The following is a 27,003-nucleotide window of genomic DNA, read 5'->3' as shown; positions in this document are numbered from 1 at the left end:
CAACAATCCAGGACGGTGACAAAAGCAGAAACTCATAATTAGTTAATGTATGTAAAATAAAATACACCTGCCCAGTGAATACACTTGTCTAATATTTGTGTTTTAAGCAATTCCGTTTCAACCATGTTAAGTTTGAAAAAGAAATGTTTAAATGGACCTTTTAATATGACTTACTTTTATTGCATTATTTAGTGTCATTATATGTTAATTAATGCCATGTTAAACTGATTTTGATCACAACACAGTTCACCAAACACCAAACATTTCTCTCAACTCCTTCTCATATAAGTTGAATCTAGTTTGGCTGTATAACAACAAAGGAAGTAAAATGTTATTCCTTTGCACTGTTGATAAGGAGAAATGAAACTCGTACTTTGGCCTGATCCACTATCAATAAAACCTATAACCCTTTACAACCTGCCATAAAATAATATTACTGGGGACAAAAGAGGGCGAGGTAAACAGCAGGTTCCTCTTAACACCTGTTGTTCATGTGTTCAATTCAGTGTCGGTTTTCAGGTTTGGGGAAGAACAACTGTGCCGACATGGACACGTTGAATGAGATTTGTGTGGTCCTCATTCTATCCATTTTTGTTTGTGTCATCACTGGAAGTCCAATAGGTGAGTGCAGCCTGAATAGATGGAAAGAATGTTATTTTGTACCATAAACAGCTGGAAAAATGATGATGATTGTTTTCAGTCTATGCTGAATATCTTATTTTTACTATATACATATATTACATTATACTGATAATGGAATCATTAATCGGTTTTTCCAATAGTTACAAAAATCAAACAGAAATACATGGTATTTGTGTAGTTATAGATGATAAATTCTGACAATGGGATACCTGGATTAATAGTAAACGTTTTGAGCTATCATTAAGTCCTGCAGGGTATCAGGCTATGCAGTGAGTAATCCATAGGTGACACCTTTTTCTACCCCATACTAAATGTACCATAAAGCTTTTTATTTCTGCTTAGACTATAGCAATGTCAAATTGTGCTGATAATGCTTGATTTCAAACTCATTTCACATTTCAGTATTTGTGTTTCAAAGTCCAGTTTAGACAAGATTGTGTTGTAGTGTGTGAGAGAAAAGCTACATTGATCATTTTAATGCCGATAAAAAAAAAATCTAGACTATTTTTAACTCTCACTGGTGCCTCAGTTCTTGTTTGTTTGTGGGAACTGAAGTAGCATTTGGATCCAATATAACTAACAACATTAAGCTTAATTTAGCAGTAAGGATCGATTCTAATTAAGTGCTTTTATTTTTCATATGTATATTTTGTTATTAATAGTATTTGTTTTTTGTTGGATTGTTTGTTTGTTTCTTTTATGTTTGTTGTCTAAAACCATGAACGTGATATTAGGACCGGAGTAGGCTACTAACAGATTTTGCAGTTTTGTGTTGGAGTAAATTATTCACAGATTTTTCCCTGTCAGTGTGTCTTGTTTGTGTCATGGAAGTTTGTTTAATAAAACACAAGCACTTGATGAGTGTCTTTGAAATGGGTTTAATTACAAGCTGCAGCTTCCCCCAGGAGGCCCCCTTCCTCTTCAAGGGTGAGACAGGGGTCTCGAACTCCAGGCCTAGAGGGCCTGCAGGTTTTAGATAGCACCCTGGATCAACACACCTGAATCAAATGATTAGTTCATTGCCAGGCCTCTGGAGAACTTCAAGACATGTTGAGGGGGTAATTTAGCCATTTGAATCAGCTGTGTTGGATCAACACACATCTAAAACCTTGAGGCCTGGAGTTCGAAACCCCTGGTCTAATGTCTCTAATGTCTAATGGTGCCTGGGTGTGCTAGTCTACCTCTAACTATTACAATACTACAATACTTAACTGTGTGGAATAAAGTATAAATCAGATATATGATCCTATCCTTCATTTAAAACTAATACCTATATATTATTGTCAGAACATGTGATCAATCCCCTAAGGTAAAATACTGTAAATATTTTTTTTCCAGGTAAGTGAAAGATTAACTTTGAACAAGGAGGATTTCACATAATATCAGTCACTATTCCATCCATTCTGTTCTGCTGTTCCGGATATGTGGCGCGGGGGGGGGGGGGTTGGCTCCTATCCCAGCTGTCTTAGGGTGAGATGCAGTGTACAAACACCCTGGACAGGTCACCAGGGCTAATCACAAACAGATAATTGGCACTCACATTCATCTATCTACTGGCCTATCCCCACTGAAATCAATCAAATCTGACAAAATTTTCCACCTGCTCTATTCCAAATCAACTACTTTTTGGTTAAATAACTTTATCATAGCTAATAAAATCACGCAAAATATTATGTTCATACTATTAAAATTACAGTTACATGCCCTCAAATTATATCAAATTATATAGTTATTTTATAATATTTGTTAAATATTAAATGTGAGATTTATTTATTTACTGAAGGAACTAAAAACCTTTATAATGATGATTAAACCCCATACAGCACGTACAAAGGGTGGGGTTTGTACGTTAAACCTTGGCCCTTTGCTGATATCAGGAGCAATGTGCCCTGTTCTAATAGTCATGATGTCATGGAAATAGAAATTTCCACTTGGTCATCATGAGTGTATGAATTTTAATTGGTAACATAAAGTCACTATACATGGGAATATAATGGAAATATAATGTGAAGAGTCAATTGACAAACTAAATCATTATGGAGTTCTACAGTTGGTGTTTTCACAAACATGTCTCCCACAAGCTAACTTGTGGCACATATCCTAAACAGCCATAGCAAAAGCTTTTGTGATTGAAATGGAGGAATGATTAAACACCTTGTCATACAGCTAGTGATGTGTCAGTCGTGAACGAAACAGCTCTTAGTAGTGATGGGTCGTTCGCGAACGAAATGGCTCTTAGAGCCGGCTCTTTGACGTGAACGACGCGAGCCGGCTCCTTATCGCGAGCAGTCACGTGGTTTTTTTTTTTTTCTTTCACCCTCTCTCTCTCGCACTTTTTTTCCCGCTTCACTCTGCACGCGAGCCTTGTGCTTTACGCTGGGCAGAGGGGGGAGGGGCGGTAGTTACACTCAGTAGCACAGGAACAGAGCCAGAGGGAGGGAGAGAGAGAAAGAGAGCCAGGGACAACAACGTCACATTAGAAAGGTATAGTAATCATCCACAACTATTTTCGGTTGCAGATGATAAAGGATTCGGAAAGTGCGGATTCATGCGGGCCCATATGACAGAGAATGTGCATCTTCTTTTTGTTTTCATATTATAATTTATATTTAATTGTGTTGTGTTTTGCAGTGTTTTGTGTTGTTTTCACTTTAAATTTGTAAAAGGAAACAGCTGAAAATTTAAATAGTTAAAAGTTGAAATGTGAATAGTTGATTTTTGTATTATATGATTTATTTATTACATTTTATGTGGAGTGAATAAATAAAAGTATATTTACGGTGGCTCCTAGAGACAAAGCACATACAAATCACGTACGAACTCTGAAGCATGTACAAACTCCAAAACACGTAAAAACTCCGAAGCACGTAAAAACTCAGAAGCACATAAAAACTCAAAACACGTACAAAATAGTGATGGGATTTCCAGCTCTTTTTAGAGCTTTTTCGGCTCGGTTCACTAAAAAGTGCCGGCTCTTTCGGCTCCGAACCGGCTCTTCAGGTTGTTTTGTTGCTTTAATTAATTTATTATTCACAATAATATAAAATTATGCACAAAAGAATTACTAACGTAAAAAAGTGGTTTTATTTATATATGTTTATATATCAATATATGCGGTGGCCCCTAGAGACAAAACACGTACAAACTCCAAGACACATTTCTAGCATGAACTGAACTTCCAAAGCAGAGCTACTAGATCACTTAAATTACACAATTGAAAGCATGTGTGCATTGTTTGTGTATTTATACACAGGCACTCATATATATTCAAATAATTTAAAAAAAAGTTCATCTACCTGTTACTATCACACACCAAATCCGGTCGTTGGTACTTGCTGGCTTGTGTAGCCACAAGATAACAAAAGCTCAACACTGCGCCCAGCATCCTGGAGCACTTCTGTTGTCTTTTGTACGTGTTTTGAGTTTTTATGTGCTTCTGAGTTTTTACGTGCTTCGGAGTTTTTACGTGCTTCGGAGTTTTTACGTGTTTTGGAGTTTGTACGTATTTTTATGTGTCTTGGAGTTTGTACATGCTTCAGAGTTCGTACGTGATTTGAAGTTTGTATGTGCTTTGTCTCTAGGAGCCACCGTAAATATACTTTTATTTATTCACTCCACATAAAATGTAATAAATAAATCATATAATACAAAAATCAACTATTCACATTTCAACTTTTAACTATTTGCATTTTCAGCTGTTTCCTTTTACAAATTTAAAGTGAAAACAACACAAAACACTGCAAAACACAACACAATAAATATAAATTATAATATGAAAACAAAAAGAAGATGCACATTCTCTGTCATATGGGCCCGCATGAATCCGCACTTTCCGAATCCTTTATCATCTGCAACCGAAAATAGTTGTGGATGATTACTATACCTTTCTAATGTGACGTTGTTGTCCCTGGCTCTCTTTCTCTCTCTCCCTCCCTCTGGCTCTGTTCCTGTGCTACTGAGTGTAACTACCGCCCCTCCCCCCTCTGCCCAGCGTAAAGCACAAGGCTCGCGTGCAGAGTGAAGCGAGGAAAAAAAGTGCGAGAGAGAGAGAGGGTGAGAGAAAGAAAAAAAAAAAACCACGTGACTGCTCGCGATAAGGAGCCGGCTCGCGTCGTTCACGTCAAAGAGTCGGCTCTAAGAGCCATTTCGTTCGCGAACGACCCATCACTAGTACAAAAGACAACAGAAGTGCTCCAGGATGCTGGGCGCAGTGTTGAGCTTTTGTTATCTTGTGGCTACACAAGCCAGCAAGTACCAACGACCGGATTTGGTGTGTGATAGTAACAGGTAGATGAACTTTTTTTTTAAATTATTTGAATATATATGAGTGCCTGTGTATAAATACACAAACAATGCACACATGCTTTCAATTGTGTAATTTAAGTGATCTAGTAGCTCTGCTTTGGAAGTTCAGTTCATGCTAGAAATGTGTCTTGGAGTTTGTACGTGTTTTGTCTCTAGGGGCCACCGCATATATTTATATATAAACATATATAAATAAAACCACTTTTTTTACGTTAGTAATTCTTTTGTGCATAATTTTATATTATTGTGAATAATAAATTAATTAAAGCAACAAAACAACCTGAAGAGCCGGTTCGGAGCCGAAAGAGCCGGCACTTTTTAGTGAACCGAGCCGAAAGAGCCGGCTCTCTAAAAAGAGCCGGAAATCCCATCACTAGCTCTTAGAGCGGGATCTTTGAACGACGAGAGCCGGCTCCTTATTGGGAGCCGTGGGTTTTTTTTCTTTCTCTCACCCCCCTCTCGCACTTTTTATCCCTTCACTCCACACGTGAGCCTTGTGCTTTGGGCTGGGAGGAGGGGGGAGGGGCGGTAGTTATACTCACAGTAGCACAGGAACAGAGCGGGAGGGAGAGAGAGAGAAAGAGAGCCAGGGACAACAGCGTCACATTAGAAAGGTATAGTAATCATCCACAACTATTTTCAGTTGCAGATGATAAAGGATACAGAAAGATTATTTATGCAGGTCCATATGACAGAGAACATGCATCTTCTTTTTGTTTTCATATTTTAATTTATATTTAATTGTGTTGTGGTTTGCAGTGTTTTGTGTTGTTTCACTTTAAATTTGTTTAAAAGGAAAAAGCTGAAAATTTAAATAGTTAAAAGTTGAAATGTGAATAGTTGGTTTTTGTATTATATGATTTATTTATTACATTTTATGTGGAGTGAATAAATAAAAGTATATTTACAGTGGCCCCTACAGACAAAGCACTACAAACTCCAAAACACGTACAAACTCCAAAACACGTACAAAACACAACAGAAGTGCTCCAGGATGGTAAGGGCAGTGTTGAGCTTTTGTTACCTAGTGGCTACACAAGCCAGGAAGTACCAACGACCAGATTTGGTGTGTGGTAGTAACAGGTAAATGAACATTTTTTTTTTTTATTTGAATATATATGAGTGCTTGTGTATAAATACACAAACAATGCGCATATGCTTTCAATTGTGTAATTTAAGTGATCTAGGTAGCTCTGTTTTGAAGTTCAGTTAATGCTAGAAATGTGTTTGGGAGGTTCTTTGTCTCTAGGGGCCACCGCATATATTTATATATAAACATATATAAATTAAAACATGTTTTTTTTACATTAGTAATTCCTTTTGTGCATAATTTTATATTGTTGTTAATAATAAATTAATTAAAGCAACAAAACAACCTGAAGAGCCGGTTGGGAGCCGAAAGAGCCGGTTCTCTAAAAAGAGCCGGAAATTCCATCACTACAACCAAAAGTGTTCATATCAAAAGGAAGACAGAGTAAGTGCAGTAAATCCAAGGAGCCAAACCAAACTGAAAATCAGGAGGGTGTCAGGCAAAGAAAATACAACCATTGTCCATATCTGAAATATTACTGCAGCAGCACCGGTGGTGCCTTTTAAAACAATGCATGGTACCTTGTAAGAGATTAGAAGTTAACACCATCAGAGAGAAGAAAGTGTTAAATAACAATATTGGCAAATCATTTTAGCACAGAAGGAACCACAGATAAAAGAAAAGCCTGGTATCAGAATGTAAACAAAGCAAAACAAAACAAACAAAATGGAAAAGAAATCTCAGTGAAATGGACATGCCCAGTTACATCTGCATATCAGCTGTTAGAAATAGTGTTTTTATGTAATATCGATAATCTGTTCACTCGGTGCTAATTCATCGGTTTTGTTTCTGAAGGTTCTTCAACCATAAATTGTGAAGCGGTGACTCCTTCTAAATATATAGGTGAAGTCAATGAAGGATATTCAGGTAAAGTGTCTTCTTTCATCTTTACTTTATAATTTTTTAATAACACAATAATCAAACATAGTATATTCCTGTGCCAACAATCATTTAGTCTGGTATGAAATGAATAAATGCGTGATGGTAGTAATACAAGTGTCAAGGATGCACTGTGTGGCAGGCTGGGTGAGGACCCAAAAAAGGAGTGAAATGAGGGAGGCAGTTTTATTCCTGTATCAAAAATATTAAAACATGTACAAGTACAAGTATTATTAACCAAAAACGCAAAAACTAGAAACAAAGAACTAAACCTAAGAAACTGCAAAACTAAGACTGGACCAGAGAACTAGGGAGGTAACGATAGGATGAGAAACAGGAGGGAAACACAGCTGGAACAGATCTAACACGATGAGAGAGGTAGGAAGCAAAACAAAAAACAATAACACAGGACACGAGACTGTCCAAGTAAAACAGGAAACAGGAGACACACTATAAGACACAGACTGAGTGAACATAGGGGACAGAGGAAGTGAGAGACACGAAACAGATGAATAAACACGGAGACAGAACTTAAATTCACAAGAGACATGGCAGACTCCCTCAGGGGAGGCAAGGAAACAGAACCAGGAAGTATACTGAAGAATATAACATTAACCGGAAAGCACACACACTGCGTCACACACCCAGGATTGTGACAGGAAGACTATGGCATGAAAGAAACAAGAAATACAATGTTTTTTTTCTCCTGGTCTGGAAAACTATCCATACTTACACATTTAGTGTTTATCTTGTATTCTTCATAATTCTCCATGATGCTGCAGGGGATGTGGAGAGGATAGATGGTATCGTGCCAGGAACCAGTGTGAAGTTAGTGGACTATGTCTTTCTTCCCCACCTTGAGTTTCTGGAGCTGAGTTTCACACCTGGGGACAGCTTTGCAGTTGTTCGCACCAAGAAACCTCTAGATGCAGATGCTCCGATGTCTGTAAGTTTGGGCAAACCTATTTCCCAGAAATTCCATATGTATTATAAATACAGCTTATTTTAAACATCAAAAGAAAAGGAAACATTTTCAGTAACTGCCAAATTAAAGATCTGCAAGCATACTCCTATTGATTGCAATACAGTATCTTCCCATTGCAGCTGAAGACCAATATACTAAACCCTTTAAAAACTTAATGGGAGCCTTTTGTAATAAAATGCCAAAAACATGTGTAAAAAAAAAATATATGTAAATCAGTGCACTAAATAACCACAGCAGCATATAGTCTTACACATCAAAACATCCAAGTGAAATTCTGCTGCACACACAATGGGCAACACTTAAGAAATTCTACAATTATGCAACATTTTATTATAATCAGCTGCAGTTTTTATTAGATTTCATTATCTTTTTTTTTTTTTTATGCTGTTCGGTTTAGTTTAAACATAAATGACTCATTTGAAGGTAATCCACTGTGTTCCTGTCTTACAGAGTCCTACCACCCTGTATTATTCTGTCATGTGTGATGGTAATATTAAGGTGGGTGATATTCTGTGGTTGCAAAGTTTCAATATTTATGCATTACAAATATACATTACAAATGAAATATGTCAAATTATTTTATTTCATTTTTTATTTTACAGTACAATAACACTCGGACACTGAAAATCATAGATCTCAATGACAACGCTCCGATATTTGAAAAGAAACTGTACTCCAAAGATGTCTCTGAGGTTAGCCACTAAAATCTGTTAAAAAATGGAATGTAGACCAGTTGCATGATACATTTCTATAAATGTGAGAATCACACCTGTACTTAAGAGGAAAATTAAGAAGGATAGGATGGAACTACAAAACATGTGTTTTTCTCTGGCTGTATATGATTTAACTTTTTCTTCTTTCAGACACTTAATCTGAATGCTGAGGTTATTCGAGTGACAGCTGTGGATGCAGACGCCACCTCACAAAACAACAGAGTGACATATTCCATTGTAAACACGTTTAAAATTTCTTGAAAAGCTAGTGAGAGTATGTGTTTTTTAAGTAACGTGCAGGTCTATTTACTTGTCACTTCAGTGTTAGCTGAGAATAAAGCTCTTCACTAATTTTTGTGTTTCTTTTTTTGTGCATTTTTCTATGTAAAAAAGAAACATTTTTAATGCAAATGTTAGTGAAAATTATATAAATAATTAAGCTTTCACATAAGGTAATTCATACTGGTCGTCGGTAACGTGTCTGTATTTAATCTGTCATTATAAAAAGTAACAATAACAACATGGTGATGATGTTTTGGGCTTTTGTTGCTTTTTCATAAGACACCAGCCACAGAAGACTTTGAAGTTACTGACTCAGGGGCGTTTATGTTGAAAAGACGTTTGAACTACAACGCAGTCCAAAACTACCACTTTACTGTAACGGCCAAGGTGAGTTAAAATTATTTCGAGCAACTGAACTACTTCAATCAAGAACATCTATATGATTATAGTCTTACTATCCTTCGCTGCAGGATAACGGAGGATTGAATGACACAGCCTCGGTGGTGATTAATGTAGAGGACTTTGATAACTTGAATCCCTATTTCAGCCACAGTCTGTACCAGGCCTTTATTTCAGAGAACCAAGTAAGTCTCAAAATTTTAATTCTGTACACGTAGTGTTTTAATCACAGTCTTTAAATATTAATTCTGGAAATTTTGTTTTTTCCAATATGTTTTATGTTCCTTCTGAATTTCATGTCTACAAGACATGGGGGTTTTTTTTACAAACAGATTTGATTTGATTTTATAGCCATGTTTACATGATGAACACAGTGCAGTAGTAAATGCAAATAAAACTATACAAAGACAAAAAAAACAAACATGAACAAGATTCAGAAATGCTGATGCTTTCTGAGAGGATAAACTCAGCCAAAACCAGCCAGAAGTCCAGAATTTTCTTCTTCTTTTTTTCTTCTTTTTCCTTAAATTTTCAAAACATCTAGACTAACATCACAAATCAGATTTCATTTACATATCTTCACTTTTTAAATTAAACATGTCAAAATCTGTTAGTTATTTGGGGCCCATCCTAGCTGTTATAGAGTAAAACGCAAGCAACGCTCTGGAAACGTCACTGCGGCAGCTTTGAAATACAGAATGTAACTCTCGTGTGTGTTGTGTACTTCAGCTTGGATTATTCCATACCATTCAACCAGAGACAATAAAGGCACAAGATGGAGATATTGGGATCAACATGACTTTAACTTATACCATCAGTGCTGGTAAATGCTTAAAAAAATGTGTTCAGTTTTTTGTTTTACTAATACGACATTAAACCTGTGAAAACCTCTAAATTATTTATGTTTGTTTAGTTTCTCCAGACAAATATCAAAGAAACTTCAACATTGACCCCTCCAGTGGAGTTTTGTCTGTGATTGCTGCCTTCGATAGAGAGGAAATGAACAGCAGCATGATCTCTATCAGCATCAAGGTACTGACATTTTAATCTATGCATTCATTAAGAGTAAAAAGGTCTGTTGTGTCAAAATGGTTCAGTCTTAGCTGAAGGCTCATCAAAATTTAACACACTTTTTTTTAAACACACAATTTTCACTTGTGTTACATATAGAATTTGCACAAAAGTTAAGAACGTGGCCCATATGAACAAATACTGCTATTCGTTATCTAAATCTAAATATCGCTCTGCTTTAATACTCTTCAGGCAGCCCAAACAGACGACAGTATGAAGACAACTGAGACAGTAGTGTCTGTCACTGTAGAGGATGTTAATGATAATGCTCCAGGGTTTGATGAACCCAGCTACTCTGTGACACTTGTGGAAAACTCGCCTGTTGATGCTGTTCTGTTCAAAGCTCCTGTCACTGATCTCGACCAGGTAGTCTACAGTTACAATACACATATGATTTCGAGATATATTCTGTCAGTTGATGCTGTTAATAATATATAAAAACTGCATGTATATTTTCATTCACTCTCTTCATTTTCATATTCACTCCTAGGGAGGGTTTGTGGGAACCATGAGGATCATCCCAGAGTCTGCTCCTTTCTCTATCAGCTCTGATGGGACAGTCAGAGTGAAAAACTCTACAGCTCTCGACCGAGAGACCACTGAAACAATCACATTTCAGGTCATTTAGATTTAAGATAAAACAACTGTCAGTATATACTGGGTCTTAATTCATGTTTAAAAAAAACTTGAAAACTCATTTTGAGCCATTCAGTTTTAAACAGATTAAAATAATTGAAACGTGGGAGAAAAACTGTGTTTTTCAAAGAGTAAAGTTTGTCCCAACTTTCATCTCAACTTTGTTCTTCGTACTAATTTTAAAGGTAGAAGCAAGAGAGCAACATGAACCCAACAATGTTGCAACAGCACAAGTTACTGTGACTCTTCTGGATGAAAACGACAACATTCCTAAATTCACCAGCGACGTGTATGAGGGAAAAGTGTTTGCAAATCAAACAGAGGGATTGTTGTTGGTCCAGGTTAGTGAGTTCTTCTCAATAAGACATATAACTGCATGTGTATTTTTTTAATCACTTCAATTTACTCTTTTGCTTGCATTGCATTCAATCATACCAACTCAGAAAAATATTTTTTACAACTAAAAAAGATAATCACTTTCTCATGGCATTACTAAATCATATTTTATGCATATCATCCAAAGATATTGTTTTTTGTTTTTGCTGTTATCATCTTGTGTTTTGTTTTTTAATTTCCGTGACATTTAAACTGTGATTTGTATTATGTGACTCCAAGGTTAGGGCAGAAGATCCAGATGTCGATGCAAATGGGCAGATTAAATACTCTATTGACTTTGGGAACAGTAAAGGATACTTCACAATCGATGAAAACACCGGAGAAATTACACTAGCTAAAACCATTCCCCTGCAGGAAAACCAGATTTTGGAGTTCCCTCTCTATGTAACAGCAAAAGATGGTAGATTTTTTTATTATTATTCTTATTATTGTTGTTGTTAATATTGTTGAGGTTGTTGTGGTTGCGGACATGGCTTGCCAGAATAGGTTATTCAATTTCAGAATCACTTATTCTGACATTCACTAAATCATAACTTACACACTGTGATTATTTGGCATGTATGCAGCACAACTGCAGCATATGTGCACAACTTCACCGCCTGCTTTCTTAGTTGCTATGCCTAAGTGTAATGTCATAGCAATCAATCCACTTTAGCATCATAACATTGTTACCTTGCATGTGCCAAGGTTTTTAATCTCATATGACTAATTCATATTTTTCACAGAACTTCATTGCTTTCAACAAGGCATTTTACAGTCAGTTCTGTCACCTGAGTAACTTTAAGATGGAAGTAACTACTGTTACATAATCTTAAAGTAGACCAGCTGACCTCTTAATGCCTGCCATCATTAAAGTAGCATAATATTCTTCTTCATCTGTCCTCTAGGTGGCGTCATACCTCGCTCCTCCTCAGCACAAGTGAATATTTTTGCTCCTGGTGATTCAAAACCTCAGTTTTTACAAAAACTTTACCATTTTACCATAGAGGAGGAGCAGGAGCCAGGAGTTGCAGTTCTTAAGGTATGTTTCCCAGTGAATTTGTGTGCAAACCAGTGTTTTTATCATCCAAATGTTCCTGTGTCAAATGCCAAGTTACATTTAGCTACTCACTGTTGTTGCTATAGTTAACTTTAAATGTCATAGTAGGATTTTGTCAATTCTGTATTTCTTTCAGGTTCACTTCCTTGCAGTACCTCCAGCTATTCCAGAGTTTTTAGTTACAACAGAAGGTGACAAATTCGAAATCTCCAACAGTGGTGAATTCACCACCAAGGTTAAGCTTGACCATGACGAAGGCCCTCAAAACTACTCAGTAGAAATTACCATCACTGACGGAACAACCAGTGACAGCGCCGTGGTTGAGGTCCAAGTCACTGACATCAATGACAACAGTCCAGTTTTTGCCTCCAGCTCAGTCACCAAATCTGTTCTGGAGGATGCAGAGGTAGGATTCAATGTTACTGCAGTTCCAGCTACAGACAAAGACAGTGGCTTCAACAAGGAGATCAGATATTCACTGAGAGGAGGAGAAGGGAGCTTTTCTATTGATCCTGTGTCTGGGATGGTCAGTTTGGCCGGCGCACTTGACAGGGAGACCAAGGCAGAATACAGCCTGCTGGTGGTGGCTGAAGATCAGGGTCGTCCAGCCAGGTCAGCCACAGCCACTCTGACGGTACAAGTATCTGACATCAACGATAACGCACCAAAGTTCTCAGTGGCTGAGTATCAGGTTGAAATCTTAGAAACAGAGTCAGTGGGTGCAAGCTTGCTCACCTTATCAGCTCTAGATCCTGATGAAAGTGTAAATGGAATAGTTACGTACAGCATTTTCCAGCAAAGCCCTTCATCAGACCCTGCTGTTTTTGATTTGGAGTCATCCACTGGGATCCTGCGACTGGCCCAGCCTCTGGACTACAGTGAGGCAAATATGTATACCCTAAAGGTTCAGGCCACTGATGGGGGAACACCCTCTTTAAATGGGAATGGCTCAGTGGTGGTGAAGATAAAGGACGTGAATAATAACCCACCTGAGTTCAGTAAGGAAATCAATCACATACTCATCTATGAGAACCTGCCCGGTGGTGCATCCATCCTGGTGCTGGAAGTTACTGACAAGGATGAGGTGAGTTACATGACCGGGTCCAGCTATGATAAGTTTTGGTTCTTATTTGGTCTACTGTGCAAAAAGACCAAAGTGTTTTTCCACAGTTGTACTGATATATCAGTATATGCACCTGATTTGTTCTTAATAATTACCTTTGGTTATGAAGACGTCTTATTTAACATAACTACCTTCCTTTTTAGGGTGGCTTCTCCAATGGCTACTTCCTTTACAACAATGACACTTTTGAGATCAATAAGCAGGGAGTCGTCTCACTGAGAAGAGATGTAGCCTTGGACAGAGAGACAAAAGACAGCTATTTGTTACAGGTAAATATACAACATATGTATGGATACTGAAAATTGTGATATTATATTGTCTTGCACTATTGTTTAAAACGTAATTAATACATGGCATTCTTAGATTGCCATGTATTAACGTATACACACATCAAATATTTTCTGTTTTTAAAATTTAAATACTTATAACCCAATGGTGAGCCACTGAACCATTTTTGAAATTATTACATTGGGAATAGAAGAACGAGAGGCACAGAATCAGTTCAGCAATAGTTTTCTCATTTTTTCATTATTCAGTCCTCTTTCCATTTTCTTTTTATGTGTAAAAATATAACTTTACTGTAGTTAATTTGTGCAATGTTAAAAAGCAAAAATAACAATAATAATAAGTTAAAGGGAACAAATACTATGTGCCCAGGCTAAATTTTATGTTTTTTGGTTAAAAAAAGTAACTTGGTGTCTAAGAGCTAAAGTTAGTAGAATCCTGTGGGGGAGGTTTCAGTAACTTTCTGTGTTTTCTGTGTCTCTATTCAGGTTGTCGCAGTGGATCAGGTGACTGATGGTCTGAGTTCCACGGCTCAGCTGAATATCACAATCCTTGATTACAATGACAATTCTCCACAATTCCCAAGCATTCCTGACCCACTGATGATCATTGAAGGCGATTACTCAGTGGAAAGCCCAGGAGAAATTTTTACCATCACACCCACAGACGCAGACCTTGGGCTAAATGGAGAGGTCACCCTCTCCCTTATCTCCCCCCACCCAGTCTTTAGATTCAGAGAGGTGAGGCAAAAGGGAAAAAACAGCTGGGAACATTTTCCAACATGCCAGAATTCCGCTTTTTGTCTATTATAGCGACTGCTTTACCTGACATGATGTTATATATTTCCACACACATATTAATTCTGTTCATTTGTATTAGCGCAATCTGAAGTCTGAACCTTTGGCACAAAATGAGCCTTATTTAGTATGCAGTATAAGAGGACATAAACTTCTAAAAAAAGAAAGAAAAACAAATAAAGGAACGCTTAAAACACATCAGATATCCATGGATACACCTCCATAGACAGGTATGCCGTTGGCTAGCATGGCGTTATCCATGCTTCTCCATACCCTTTCTTGTTAGGCTCAGGGTGAATTTGCTTTCAGCAGGGTACAAGTGGTGGACCTGCCAATTCTATGGCAAATTCTGATCAGGCTCCACAGACAGTGCCAGACAGTGAGTACAGGGCCCATTAGATAATGTTGGGCCCTCAGTCCACCCTAATGAAGTCTGTTTCTGATTGTTTGCTCAGAGACATTCATAGCACTGGCCTGAAGGAGGTAATTTTGTAGGACTGACAGTGCTCATCCTGTTCCTCTTTGCACAAAGGAGCAGATACTAGTCCAGCTGATGGATTAAGACCTTCTATGGCCCTTTCCACTTATGTAGAGTAAGTGCCTGTGACCTGGAATCTCCACCATATTACTGAGACTTTATGAGACACAGCAAACCTTCTGTCAATGACACATGTTGATGTGCCATCCTGGAGGAGTGGTAATACCTGTGCAACCTCCGTAGAGTCCAAGAATCACCTCACACTGCCATGCTACTGATACAAGCTGAATGTAAACCCAGTGAAAAAACAGTCAGAAAATATGTTGAGGGACAAAAGGTCAGTGTCCCCCACCTGTAAAACCATTCATTCATGTTTTGGGGGCTTCTCTCCTTGTTGCTCCTCTAAAGCACCTGATGATAATTCTGTTAACACCAAAGCAGCTGAAAATGATTAACAATCCCCTTTGCTACTTAACTGACCAGATCAATATCCTACTCTGATTGAAAAAGTTTTCCTTTATTTTATTTTTATTTGGTTTTATTTTAGTGTATATGACAGAAAATAAGGAAAGTCATACTCACAATAGAAATGTATAATAGGGCCTTAATTAATTAATCAATTACAGTAGTTGTGGGCTCTACAATGCACTGTATTGGGAAGCAGCAACAAAAGTTACAGTATAGACATTGTTCGCAGTGCTGCATATTTTAGGATTGGATGGAAAAATCTGTCCTAAAGAGGGGCAAAATGATTGTTTCACTATTATGTGAGTGCTCTTGGGCTGGTTGTAGTTATGTTGTAGGTATAGTATAATTATGTTGGATGTGTGTTGCAGTTTCATGTGTTGTGTTACAGGATGGGACATTGCTGGCTATTGGTCCTTTGGATCGGGAGAGCAGGGAAACATATGACCTGACTGTGACGGCTTTAGACAAAGGCAACCCTCCAAGAGAGGTAACTACAGAAAATGCTTACAGACCCTGAAACAGCCAACATTCCAAAAAAGTTCTTGTATTTTACAAAATTAGGTCTACTTTTGGTCCAGTTGAGTATTTTCACATCAGAAAGGCACTCTTAAGTTGTACTTGACAATTACTATTGTAATTGAACTTTGGACTTTGAACACCAGAACTTCACCTCGATCAGAGTGAGCCTAGCTGACCTGAACGACAACAACCCCGTTTTCAGTTCCAGCGACTACGTCAGCACCATCCTGCTGAAAGACGCAGAGGAAGGAAAGCTTTTGCTCACGCTGTCTGCTACTGACAGAGACACCGGGAACAATTCTCTCGTCACCTACAGGTCAGTTCAGATGGACAGGACGCTTTTGGAATGTGACTGCAAAGTCATTTCACCTTCTTTATGTAACAAATTGAAAGTTGGAAGGCTTTGGGAAATTTCAGGGACTCTGCAATTATGTTTTTTTGTAACACGATAATACATTACAAACTATAAATACTACGAGTGTTATTCTTTTTTGGGCTGTTTTTAAACGAACTCCTATCTTTATGATTCTGACTTTTCTGTTTGATTCTGGTTTCCTTATATCATTCTACTTCTCAACAAAAACGACTCTACAATATTAGAGAAAAAACACTCAAACAATCAGGCAATCCCTGATAAGCAAGCACCTGGTTATGGTGTAAAGAACACATTCAAGGAGGTGCAACCATCTGCTACATAGGAAGACAAGGACAAAAAATCATACTATGGGAGAGAGGAGTTAAAAGTTAATGACATGAGGTAGAATGGTAAATGGCCTGTATTTATATAGCGCTTTACTAGTCCCTAAGGACCCCAAAGCGCTTTACATATCCAGTCATCCACCCATTCACACACACAATCACACACTGATGATGGCAAGCTACATTGTAGCCACAGCCACCCTGGGGCGCACTGACAGAGGCGAGGCTGCCGAACACTGGCGCCACCGGGCCCTCTGACCACCAGTAGGCAACGGGTGAAGTGTCTTGCCCAAGGACACAACGACCGAGACTGTCCAAGCCGGGGCTCGAACCGGCAACCTTCCGATTACAAGGCGAACTCCCAACTCTTGAGCCACGATCGCCCATGTAAATGCATCGTGAGTGAAAAGAGGAGAGGAGGAATGCTCAGTGCATCATAGAAAAGTCTCCCAACATTCTAGCAACTCTGCAATGGCAGAGTTCAGGGTTACCTGATCCAGCTCTAAGTATAGGTTTAATTGTCTGTGTAGTAAAGACCTGGTACCACCAAAGTGAATGCTGTTGCGTTTTATTGAACAGGGTTTTGACGCAATTTCTCGCAGTTTCTGCTTTCCAACATTCACATTGCAGTCACTGCAATGCAGTGACTGCATCGTCACGCCAGGGCATGTTTCAAAATGGTGCTCTATGTGAGTGGAAAGACCGGGCAGGTGAGAAACACATCTCCAAAACGTTGTTGCAATGCAGCAACATCTGCTCTCTGAGCCTGTGTGAGATGGTTGTCACAATGGAGTGAGGATGGAAGCTAAATTTGGCACTTCTGGCCCCAACTTCTTTCTTTCCTTAAATCGGTTCGCCAGAGATGGATTCAGCCTGTCTTTATGCTTTCAGGAGGCTCAGGTGATATGATTTGTGTGGCTTGCTTGATTTGGTCACAAATCTGACGCAGGGCTAAGAGCAATTTATCTCCCAGTGAAAACTGTCTGAGTTGTAAATGTTGTAAAGTCACTGCTGACATTCCTGGGCCTGGAACAAATTCTCCCGTGACAACCTGCGCAACACTGGCGCACATCCCCTCAGATGTCCAGCTACTAAAATTGGGCAATGATTTACTCCAGATTTTTATCATAACTCTGGAGTAAATGGAAAATAGCCTGGAAAATAAATTCCCGCCTGCTTTTAGGCACCAACAACTAGGCGTGCTCTTCCTGTGTATGAGTCTCATGACTAGGGATGGGTACCGGTGTCCGGTGCCATCGGTCTGACATAAACGGTAGTAACCAGACCGAAAAGCAGCGCACATTTCGGTGCTTTATTTCGGTGCTTTTTTTTTCCTGAGCTGTGATACACTTCTAGCCAATCATTTTACGTTTCCGAGGATAGTAGGCGGGGCCAGGTACGTACGTTCTGTTAGAGCAGAGCTACAGATTAGAAATGCCCAAGGCGAAGCGGTCAAAAGTCTGGCTGTACTTCACAGCAAAATATGCAAACTCAGCAGCAACAAGTGCTTTAAGCTGATACTGTGATACTGTCAAAGGAAGTAACACCAAGAATCCGATGAAACACCTGGTGACGCATAGCGTTTTTTTTAAAAGCCGAGAAATGCACCGTATTTGATGGCAGCAGCAGCCGTTCTTCTCTGTTGTTCGCGTGTAATTTACGCTGAGTAGGCTAACCACGTTATTACATTAATGCATGTAAGGTGAACTAGCAAACATCATCGTAGCTACATGCGGCTGTCTTCTTGTTTGATGGCAGATACTCCCTTCACCCTGGCCAAAAAGGCTAAAATGACCAAAGAAAAAGAGGGAAACAGCTAAACATGAGAGGTTTTTGGACAAAGTTTGTATTTTTTCCATTGTTTAAGCACTGCTTCCAGCTAAGAGTGATACCATATATGCCCCATAGCTGCAGAAAAGGCTAACATTGTTATCTTTTTACATAAAACCAGCTGAACATGAGAGGTTTTTGGACCAATTTTGTGTTCTCCATTCTTTAAGCACCGGTTTGAGCACCGTTTGAGCACCGGCACCGTTTCAAAAGTACCGATTTGGCACCGGTATCGGATAAAACCTAAATGATACCCATCCCTACTCATGACTCACTCAATATAAACTGTCACTCATTACAAAATACAGAAATTTCAGTGCTACATCAACTTTGATCACTTGCTGAAAGGCTGAGCTCAGACTGTCATCACTGCTCTTGTGGGAAATCTTTTGTGGAGCAAATCACCGGAGCCAGTGGGCTCTCACGTGAAGGCCCCACCATTTCTTCTTCCCCAGAGTTGGTGTCTGATGACTTCGAGGTAACAACTGAGCACAGCACAGGCATACATACTTCTGTATGTTTCTCCTGGGCTGGGTGAGGGTGTCAGAAGGCTGGTGGTGCACATCATCTGCGCAGCTTCCACGAGTGGACATTCTTGGCAAATGTTTCCTGGCCACCCACACGTCCAGCACTCCTGCCCTAACTGTCATGCTGCTCCCGGTGGGCAGGGCACAGCATCCATAGCCACAGCAAAACATATGTGTGCAACCAAAGTCCACAGTTGAATTAAGTAGATCCAGCATGTTCTTGTTTTCAGCTGAGGGAAGCATGTATTTTTTTTCTATAGTATTGTATAGGCGGAAGAGTCATTGTGTACGTGAATATTTTTTTGTTTGTTTGTTTGTATTTAATTTTTTTATCTATTAAAATGCATGGATTAAACATATTCCAAGATAGTTTAGTGTTGTTGTATGTTGTTGTAGCAGGAGTATTTATTAAGGTTCCTTAAATGTATTTTTTTCATTTTTGCTGTTTTAGTTTCTCTGGAGAAGGTTCTCCATACTTGGACCTAAACACCCAGACTGGGAATGTGACTTTGACCTCTAAATTTGCTGATTTAACAGAAGATACCGCACTGGTGCTGACAGCTGTGGCCACAGACCACGGCCAGCCCCCTTTGAGCACCACGGGTCAGTCTAACGGCTCTTGGCATCATTGGTTATTTGAGCTTTATTTTTTGATTTAACTGTAAACCATAACATCATAGTATGCATGCATTTTAACCTTCCCAAGTTTAGAAATAAATGCATTCCTGCTTTGTATTGGGAACAGATTGATAGGAAAGGAAAGAAGTAAAACTGAAATGTTACAGCCCTGCATGGGGAAAATGTGAGGCATAAACAATCTAGAGTTGTGTTTTTGCGGAAAATTCATCTTCAAAAACAGACTGTGAAAAAAAGGAAGTTGACATGAAGAGATAACAGTCTAACGTTACAATTTACAATTGACATTTAAAGTGACCTTGAAGTGGTTTAAAGTGACCAATGTAGCAGCTTTAAAGTTTACAGTATGAGTGAAATAAAGTGACCAACATGAGCAGGATTCCTGAGTGTAGGATTGTCTATAGAGCAACATCTGTATTTACAAAGGCAGTGGTATCAAAGGCTGTTGAGGTTGTTGGGCTTGACAGAAAAGTGTAACTCTGTGTTATCTGCATAGTAATGGTAGGAGATTCCATTAAAACCATTAAGTAGGTGACCCAGTAGTCTGTCAAGGGTGGATTGGACCACCCTTGACTGCTGCCTAACACACATAGCACCTGACCCCTATGGTGCCTCGTGCTATTGGTGGAATTACAGAAGGGCAGGCCCATGACTCCTCTAAGGCTGCACCCAGCCAGGCTCCATGAGCAAAGGGGGCAAACAGACGCTCTTCCTTGAGCTCCCTTCTCAGCTAATTGTGCCTCCACTCTGGGGGTGGGGACACAATAAGCTTATCCCTGGCAGGGTAAACTGGTTCCTTGGTTAATATCTTCTCATAGGTGTCATCTGCAGTATGTAGAAATGTGTAAAAATGTTTATGAATAACTCAAACACTGGACACATTTGAAAAACGTATGTTTAGACATAATGCTATATTTTATTAGTCTTCAGTTCCAGTCACTGCTTGATCAGGATTAGGAATAAATTAATAAATAATGATTTATTGGAAGTTAACATGATTTGACTTTAAAAGCATCTTTTCACAATGTTAACCAATTCAGTTCAGTTCAGTTTTATTTCTATAGCATGGAAAATTATTCGACTCAGCTACGAATTACACAAAAAAATCGACAGAAATTTCAGTATGTACTAAGAAATCCTAAATTTTGTATGGACCGTTAAGTTTCTAAAAATTAACAAATTAATTGTTCATGTGAAGATCCTGTTCGATGCATTTAAAAAATTAGCTTCACCTGTGTGGGAGTTTAACCCATGAGCATTCTGTGCTATAATTTCCCTGCAGCTCGTGTTGTGGTGAATCTACACATTTCCAGTCTGACTGAGACTGTGGCCTTCCTGAGCTCCTCCTATAACTTCAGCCTGCCTGAGAACCAGGAAGCAGGGGTTTTGGTAGGCAAGGTCACTGCCTCCTCAGGAAGCAACCTTTACAATGTCACGTATTCGCTGAATACACACAAAGACCTGTTCTCCATAAACCTCAGTGGAGCTATCTTCACCAAAGCACAGCTCGACAAAGAACAGCAGGAATGGTACTTCTTGGAAGTGGAGGTTGTGGACACACGGAATCCACCTACATCAGCAATGACGACGGTATTGACTTTAACAAAAATGAGCTATTTCAATTCAATTCAATTTTATTTATATAGCGCCAAATCACAACATAAGTCGCCTCAAGGCGCTTCATAAAATTCACTGATTGCAGAGGAACAGAGGAAGGGAACAGAATTAGATAGAAGGTATGTCAAGATGGCACAGCAAATGTGATCTGGTGTGTCTACAACAGACTAGCATAAAGTTTTCATGAAGTGTTACTAGAGCTCCTTGGCAATCCAAGCATGACCAAATACGTGTCCTTGTATTTTAAATTTTAATTAATTAATTGTAAAGTAATCCTTTGAGTTTACTTGTAGTGTTATTAACATGAGATTAGTCTCAAAGTCAGGAAATTTATTATTACAGTAGCAGAGTGAACACAGCAGGGATAAATACATACAGCATAACCTAACTACAATAATACTATACCAAAACAATACTGTAGTACTGTATTGCAGAGTTTTGTTTTTTGTTTGGTTCTGTATATCTGTGCATATGTATATACACAGATATGATACAAAATACAGTTGATGGGAGAGAGAGAGAGAAGTCTAGCAAAAACTAAATGCTTCATAGTGCAGTGGACAGTGTTGCACATTGAGATATGTACAGACCATGTGTGTATCCTCATGTTCATTTCTGTTAGACATAGTAGACTCTGGAAAAAAAAGGCATCCAAAATCTCTCCTGGGTACGGCAACCTGTCACTGAAGGAGCTTCTTAGTGCTGCATGAGGTGGGAGGTGTTCTCTAACAAGGATGGTAGCTTAGCTACTGTTCTCCTGTTGCTCACTGTTTCCATTGAATCAAGAGGTTATCCCAGCATAGAGCTGGCCTTCTTGATCAAACTGTTTAGTTTCTTTCTGTCCCCAGCAGAGCTACTGCTGCCCCAGCAGACTACACCATAAGAGATGGCTGATGCCACCACAGAGTCATAGGAGCTATACCTGCACTCCAAAACACCCAAGTCTCAGTAGGAGATACCAGCTGTTTCTGTAGATGGCATTTGTGTTAGTCGTTAATAACCATGTACTTATGAGTCCATGATCTCAATATCCGTTCCATGGATGGTTTCTTCTGAAAGTGGAGGATGTTTGGCGCCTGCAAAAGTCCTTGTTATACCCATGGGGGACATGGCCAACAACTGAGTCATCAGAGACTCAAAAGCAGTTAGCCGAGTTGTAGAAGTATCCGGTGCATATAGTGAAAAGAAACGGATCCAGGACTTCTGCTTGTTGGTCATCTATACTGCCGGGGAGCCCATCACCAACACAATTCTCGATCTATATGTACTGAGGCCTGTTGGTAAGGTAGTCCAGAATTCATGTGGTGAGGTGATGGTCCACATCTTTGTACTCCTGCCATGATTGTGGGTATGATAGTGTTCAAAGCAATAGGAAAAGATATACTCAGTTATGCTGATATACTCAGCTATGTACTGGAGGTCAGGGGCAGCACACAGGCAATGTAGTGGATAAGTGTGAAAGGAGTTAAGGTGGGATGGGCAGTCACTAGAATGCCAAGATGATGATGGTTGTGGCAGTAGTTGCTGCACTGGGAGCAGACCCGGCAGATGATGAATCTGCCTTATCTGAGTTTACTCACCGTAATCCAAACAAGCAACAGAAAATTCTGTTTCTTAAAGCCCGAGATTGAAGGTGTTTTCCCCTCCCCCTCTCCTCAGCGATCTCTTTACAACCTTCATTTCTTCCTTGATTCCTCACTTGAGCGTGGACTTGATTCTCCTTTTCTGCTTAAGGGCAGCCTTGATATTATGAGTGATCCACAGTTTATTGTTAGAGAAACAAAGTACAGTCCCGGTGGGTATGGCATTATGTACACAGATATTAAAGTAGTCCATAATGCAATTGTAAGGTCAAATACCTACAGTCATTCAAATCATGCTTTACTTATCGCCTTGTTTTTAAGCTCTAGGCAAGGTTACCTAAGCATTAAGATAGCCAAAGACTCTCATTGCCGTCTAATCATTTTACAAACTAGAGGAATGTGACATTGAAATGCTTTAAGCATTGCACAGAAATTCTCTTCAATGTTTCTTTCTGTCTCAGGTTAGAGTTCAGGTGAAGGATGTGAACGAGTCACCACAGTTTCCCCCAGAGGTTTATAGTGCCTCTGTATTCAGCATCGCCCCCTATAAAACTCCCGTCATCCAAGTGAAGGTAAACACACCCAACTTTTTCAGTTTCCATCTGTCTGGAAATAATATAATGGTTCTGCGAATGTTTGCCTCCTTTGATTTTATGTTTACATAAAAGGCATCTGCTATCATGCAATGTACTTTGAACTGAAATCCACTCAGTAATCTGTTCATGGTTAATGTGTCTGTGAGCAGCAATGAAACACACCACATCACCAGGAATCAGAGAAAAGCATTCACAGCAACACTTCCTACATCTTCCAGTATGTCAAGTGTCCTGGCTGAGTAATCACCAATGAAAACACTAAATCAGTCAGTGTGACGTGTGCACTGCCAGTAAACACAGCGACAAGAAACATCTAGTGAAGTTAAAAAGATACGTCAAAGATGAAGATTTATGCTTAAAAATGTAAAACTAAAAGCTGTTTCTCCTAAGTGGAACGAGTATTAAGCTTTTATTGTGTATTAAATGAAAATACAGCAATATTATTGGCTAACTGTGCTTAGAATATAAAAAGAACAATTTGCAAAAGAATGACAATTATTACAAATTTAAATAAATTACATTGTTAAAACTGAAGCATAAATGATTAAGCAGCATTATACTGCTGTCACTCACTGATGTGCAGCTAGTTTGGATAACTTAGTTTTAGACTTTTGGTTTAATCCAGTAGCTCACAAATTAGTATCAACTACAATCGACTACATTAGTTCATAAAGGTTTTAAGTGCTTTTTTTGCTCTCTACCTCCAGGCTTCAGATCCTGATGTTGGAGATGTGGGGCAGCTGGTCTACAGTTTGACAGCAGAAAGTCCTTATTTTGACATTAACCCATCCTCAGGTCTGGTCTATGTGATCTCAGCAACAGAACTGGCTGGACAGACAGCTAAAATGGAGGTGAAGGCCACTGATCCCCACGATCTTCATGCTACCGCTGTAGTGGAGGTGAGTGTTTAAGACCCCCCCGCTTTCCTGTCCACTCTGCTCCAACGAATAAAGGCAAAAGTCTTTATTAATAATAATTACACAAAAAAGAACTGATAGCTGATTTTCATATGCATAAATACAAAGTATTTCCTTTTAATTCATCTTCTTGTTTATTTTGTTCAATAAAACAGGTTAATAAGAAGTTAAATTCCAAGTTAAATTAATCTCTCTTCTGCCCCCAGGTGATGGTTCAGGCAAGTGCAAGCAGCTCCAACGTTGTGACCATCTCACTTAATCAGCCTGCTAACATTGTGGAGAAGAAAGTTGAAGATTTATCGACGTAAGACAGGTTTAGCTGGTGTTAAAGATTGCTTTCTATAATCCACTTCTGTTACTTCTAATAGATTTTTGTGTCTCCCAGGTCTTTGGGCAAAGTTCTGGGCTGGACTGTGAACATCGTTCAGGTGTTCAGCGCTAACGATGGATCCACTGGCACCCGAAACCTGAGAGTTTCTGTGAGGACTTTGGTCCGTTTCTTTGCTGTAGATGGAGGGGAGGTTGTTTCCTCTGAAGCAGTCATAAAGTAAGAGACTGACTTCTAATGTGTTCTACATCAGGCCCATCTGTTAGACACTCAGTATTGTTTTGCTTTGGTTTTTAGCAAACTTGCCTGAAATTCATTAGTCTGAGTAATGTTGATTTTGAGTAATTTTCCAGAGGCACCTCCCATTTTGACCAGTTTGAAATCTAAACCTGGTCTCATAAAAATTAACTTCTATATTTAGATATAATCAGGGAAAGATCACCTTGGTGAACTGTGTAAAAAGGTCATGTGACAGATTTCTTTTGACCTCTTGCTGTCTGATCCACCAGGAAACTGCAGAGCCAATCAAATGCTGTGAATGCAGAGCTGTCTCAGTTATTTGGGGAGGAGCTTCATTTTGATGTTGAGATGGTGGACCCTCAAGGGTCCACCTCCAATCAGGCGCTGGTCATTGCTCTGGGCGTCCTGTTTGGGCTGAGCACCCTGGGATTGATTCTTGCTGTTGCGTTTCTCATCAGGTGAGATTGCAGTGTTTCAACTGTTGCTACACATTTTCTTCAAATTGGTTAAATTGTTTTCTCGGCTCAAAAGCAGACAATAATTGTCCAAGTGGACAAAAAAGAAAATACTGCCGCTTCAAATTTGTAATTTAACTCATTATTTCTATACTGTTGTTTTTAAAAATGGTAAAGTTTACCAAAACAATTTGTATATCATTCAATTCAAATCAGTTTTATTCATATATTGCCAAGTCACAACAACAATCGCCCTAATGTGCTTTATATTGTAAGGTAATAACCCTACAACGTTAGAAAGAAACCCCAACATTCACACGACCTCCTATGAGCAAGCACTTGTCAACAGTGCGAAAGAAAAACGCCCTTTTAACATGCAAGCAATACCAGGCCAGACCTCAACTGGTTTGGAGTGGAGAAAAGACACACAGTGATTTAAAAAAAAAAAAGTATGAATATATAGAATAAATTAACCTTATGTTGAGGTTTTTTTAATTCTCTGCCTGGCATCAGCTGAACTATTTCAGTACTTTGTAGAGTTTGATAACTGTTTTGCGACAGCTGTTCAAACTGCAAATAGTACAAATAATTTTGAGTCTATATTGCGTCACCTTAAAGATCATATTGAAGATCCCCCCTACCCAGGGGGAAATTGCACCCAAAAGCATAGCTTCTGGGATCACTGGAATGTATTAAGCCCTCTACTGCAACTTCACAGTGGGATTGATTTATGTGTTTATCCTGACAGGTTCCATAGGAAGGGGAAACATCAGAAGAGTTCAGACAAAGAACATCTTACCAAGAACGAACAGTCTGAGAGTTCCATGTAAGATGTCTAAGAAATTAATTTTATATCACAGTTGTGTATGTCAAGCATTTTTTAAATGTTGACTTCCTGTTATATTTCAGAAATAGTTCTCGAAAACCTTCACACACCTCTGAACAGGTACATTTTACCCAAATGTAATCCAAAAACCACAGTTTGCTTCAGCTGCTGCTGATCGGTGATTTGTGTTACAGAAAAGCTCACATGAGTTTATTGATTGATGTGTTTATCCTGACAGGTTCCAGGGAAAGGGGACACATCAGATTCCAGACCTTCAAGTCCGTCGTCTGAGTCTATGACCAGCAGCCACCATTTCTGAGCTGAAAGTGTTTCTACATGACATAAGAATCAACACCATAAACCAGGGGTGTCAAACTCAAATACACAGTGGGCCAAAATTCAAAACTGGAACAAAGTCAATATTTATTGAAAAAAAAATCTTCCTCCAGATATAAGAATGAATCTTTTCTTATGGACTCAAATAAGTTTTGCTGGAAAACTGAATATGGAACAAGCAAAGCTTAATACTAAACAATATATATATTAGCTGTATAATACCAGTAGGCCAGCTCTGATAGTAATTTGGTATGGCTTCGCGGGCCAAATGTAATTAGGCTGCGGGCCAGAGTTTGACACCTATGC

The 27,003-nt window shown here is 38.9% G+C and overlaps 1 protein-coding gene across 1 annotated transcript; it reads left to right on the top strand.

Moving 5' to 3' along the window:
• Nucleotides 1-545: 545 nt before the first annotated feature.
• Nucleotides 546-26,980, top strand: LOC146667369 (protocadherin Fat 4). Its single transcript, XM_085408448.1, has 30 exons — nucleotides 546-621; nucleotides 6,833-6,904; nucleotides 7,699-7,862; nucleotides 8,352-8,399; nucleotides 8,504-8,593; nucleotides 8,765-8,851; nucleotides 9,176-9,283; nucleotides 9,367-9,480; nucleotides 10,025-10,118; nucleotides 10,209-10,327; nucleotides 10,559-10,732; nucleotides 10,857-10,985; nucleotides 11,188-11,343; nucleotides 11,618-11,798; nucleotides 12,286-12,419; nucleotides 12,574-13,521; nucleotides 13,704-13,829; nucleotides 14,334-14,585; nucleotides 15,977-16,075; nucleotides 16,251-16,423; nucleotides 19,615-19,766; nucleotides 21,082-21,389; nucleotides 23,461-23,571; nucleotides 24,303-24,494; nucleotides 24,719-24,816; nucleotides 24,898-25,059; nucleotides 25,350-25,538; nucleotides 26,284-26,361; nucleotides 26,445-26,481; nucleotides 26,600-26,980. Exons 1-30 carry the CDS (start codon nucleotides 546-548, stop codon nucleotides 26,678-26,680), a joined length of 4,752 nt encoding a protein of 1,583 aa, XP_085264574.1. The 3' UTR covers nucleotides 26,681-26,980.
• Nucleotides 26,981-27,003: the final 23 nt, after the last annotated feature.

The sequence above is a fragment of the Rhamphochromis longiceps genome, linkage group LG6 (genome assembly GCF_057381845.1).
Source record: "Rhamphochromis longiceps isolate RC_006_pf linkage group LG6, R_longiceps_female_GT1.1, whole genome shotgun sequence".
In the NCBI taxonomy this organism is placed as follows: Eukaryota; Metazoa; Chordata; class Actinopteri; order Cichliformes; family Cichlidae; genus Rhamphochromis; species Rhamphochromis longiceps.
Note: the sequence above shows the minus strand (reverse complement) of the source record. Positions and strands in the feature narration are given on the sequence as shown.